General features: G+C 36.9%; 1 protein-coding gene across 1 annotated transcript; it reads left to right on the top strand.

Moving 5' to 3' along the window:
• The first annotated feature begins 629 nt into the window (after positions 1 to 629).
• Positions 630 to 2692, top strand: LOC140136529 (monocarboxylate transporter 12-like). The gene is made up of 2 exons (XM_072158235.1): positions 630 to 1448; positions 2017 to 2692. The coding sequence occupies exons 1-2, from the start codon at positions 695 to 697 to the stop codon at positions 2172 to 2174; spliced, it is 912 nt and encodes a 303-aa protein (XP_072014336.1). The 5' UTR covers positions 630 to 694; the 3' UTR covers positions 2175 to 2692.
• Positions 2693 to 3001: the final 309 nt, after the last annotated feature.

Here is a 3001-nt window from a genome sequence, read left to right as displayed (position 1 = left end):
GATCCGGCACTATAGATTCCGGATACACAATCATCTTTGCTGGAAGTATTACTGGTATAGGATTAATACTGGCTTCGTTGTGTCAACATGTAGCCGGCTTGGTACTAGCGATAGTGATGCAAAGTAAGTAAGATTCTTTCCCGGATTCTTTTCCCTGTGAAATGATATGACGCCACTACATTATTGTCATGATGTGCCCCCCGAATAATCTGTTCAAATATCATATGATAATATATTTTGTGGCATTGAAAATTGTTTAATGTGAGCTGTAACTGCTCTTTCATGCAATAAGGCAACGGGCCAAGCAATCCCTTCTATGAAATCATTCTGGAAATCCAATTGTTTACATGACATCATCAAGCCCGGGCATCAAGCAGGACTATATTTTGTTTTGGGGAATTCCTGGATATCAGAATGTAATAAGTGCATGAGAAACTTCATATCAAATGACAATATTTAATAACCAATTGGCCTCCGGTGTAGGTCACTTTCTTCCTCCAATGCCCCATAAAATTTGCATATTCCTTCTTACATATTGCATTTTCCAAATGGCATAATTGTTAATTAATCACTAAAGCTGTTTCAAATCCTTTTTTCTTGGCAATTGTTGTTGAATAATGCAGGTCTCATGGCTATAGCGAAAGTCACAGCTTTAGGAATACTACCAGATTTTTTTAATGATAAGACAATTGATATGGCGAATTCCATAAGCACCTGTGGGATGTCAATGGGTTTCATGGCTCTACCGCCATTTACCCAGCTCCTGTTGGACACATATGGATGGCGAGGTGCTTTGTGGATACTTGGAGCTGTAACATTTCACTCTGTGGTCTGTGGATACGTAGTTAAATATTATCAAAGACTAAGGTTAAATATTGTAACGAAATATTGCAAAATAATTGACAACGACACCGAGCCTGGTGAAACAGCGCAGATCGACAAGAAGTCACTGATGAAGCGAATAACAACATTCTTAAGCAATATGTTAAACATAGAATTGTTGAAAAATGTAACTTTCAATAATGTACTTGTTTTCTCTGTCGTTACTGGGTGGAGTTTTAGCAGTTGGTTAATATATCTTATTCCTAATGCAGAGGAGAAAGGAATACTACCACTAACAGCTTCGCTTCTTGGAACCATCGGAGGACTTGGCAATATTTTAGGAAAACTGACCTTCCCTGCATTGAAAATGGTACTATCAAATAGAGCCATTATTTATATTTCAAGTATTATTTGCGGGACATCTCTTGCAATTGACCCATTAATAGACTCCTTCACAGGAATGGCTGTTTCTACTATGGTATATGCCTTTACAGTAGGGCTTACATATATAGCTATTTTTGCTGTCATGAATGATACTTTGGAGGCTAAGGATATGGTTGTTGATGCATTCGCGTGGTTTTATGCGGCTTATGGTGTCGGGGCAGTCGCTGGAGGATTTACTTCAGGTAATTAAACAGTGTTTATTTAGAGGGCCATTTTGTGGAGCAGGACCCCTGATAGAACCTAAAAGGTTCTTGCGTTGTCTTGGAGAATCTTAAATTGTTCTACAAAGAACCCAACAGGGTTCGAACAAGGTCATCATGGAGAGCCATTTCAAAGAGGTAAAGACTAAAACCATTTTCTCTTAAAATTCTACATATATGACAACCAAGAAATATGTACAAGCATAATATTTGACCCAAGCAAATGGGTCGTAGAAGAAAATGGAACCAATTCTAGTTTTATTCTTTAAGGTGTAAGGATACCAAAAACATTGGTTCCACGAATGTAGCAAAACAAAGTGCTAACTCAAAAAATCACCAAATAGCACCACATAATATGCAGGTAATTATTCATATTAAATAAGACTAAACAGTTTGTGTTTCCTTCGCTGTCATAACGTCTATAATTTTCCAGTAATGATGTTTATAATTATGTTCCTCTATAAAGTAATGACAAATTGCTCGGACATCCCAGAGTACCATTTCAAAATAGCCTAAGCTATTTCGTTCTACTTCAATTGTTTGAATACAGGTTGGCTGTTTGACAACACGGGTTCTTACGATATTTCATTCATGTTAATGGGAAGTGTCATGTTTCTACCCCCGCTGACCTTTGGAATAGAGGATCTGTACAGGATTACGAGCCTCAAGCCTTTCAAGCACAATAAGCTTTCTCAGCTATCTAAGTAACGTTTTTTTCCACATTCTTTTGAAACGCTCGAAAGCCCAAGTTGAGAACATATTCTCAGAAGAGGAAGTTGGATTCCGGGCTTGAAGAAGTACTACACGAAGAAAACAAGGCGGCTGGAACTAAGGCTAACATCTGATCTTGTCACAAGAGGGCGATGCAGTTGAAATTTAGTGATCGGTTCTTCAATACAGCATACTTTTGATTTTGACTAAAAGCTAAGGTTAACATGCTGCTTAAAATTATATGTATTTCAGTGCTTCCTAAATATTATATGGTTGCCAACACATTTTGGTAGATTAAGGATATATCATGACTTTACTTTCAAAATGACACTTTTTCGTGCATGACGAAAATTGTGCGCTTGCATGATCGGTCGATACAGTTCAAAATGATAATTTCAACATGAACCGTATGAAAATACGTGCGTTTGTGTCAAAAAAGTAAATCGCAATCTAATTTTTATACGACCAAACTCATATGCATTTCAATGGACTTCGCATATGATGAAATCAAATTATCCCAGCTCACGTTTGTTTTATTTTAATGATTTCTTACAAACAAAAAGGATCATATTAATAGTTAAACTTTCCTTTGTATGTTCATTAACCTTGACTGTCTTTAATATATTATTGTTAAATGTGCGCATTTTCAACGTTGTCTGTACGTTCATTTCGTGCGCGCAAAATCTTCAAAACTGAATAAATACGCGACCTCGCTTCGATAGGTATCCAGGAGAGTGATTTTGAATTGATAGACGTGCGTACTATTTTAGATCGTTTGGAAATCGCAAGCTTCTTAATGAATTATTTTGTACGTATCATGGAGC

The sequence above is a fragment of the Amphiura filiformis genome, chromosome 16 (genome assembly GCF_039555335.1).
Source record: "Amphiura filiformis chromosome 16, Afil_fr2py, whole genome shotgun sequence".
NCBI classification, from domain to species: Eukaryota; Metazoa; Echinodermata; class Ophiuroidea; order Amphilepidida; family Amphiuridae; genus Amphiura; species Amphiura filiformis.
The sequence above is the reverse complement of the archived record's forward strand: the minus strand, read 5'-3'. Positions and strand labels throughout refer to the sequence as shown.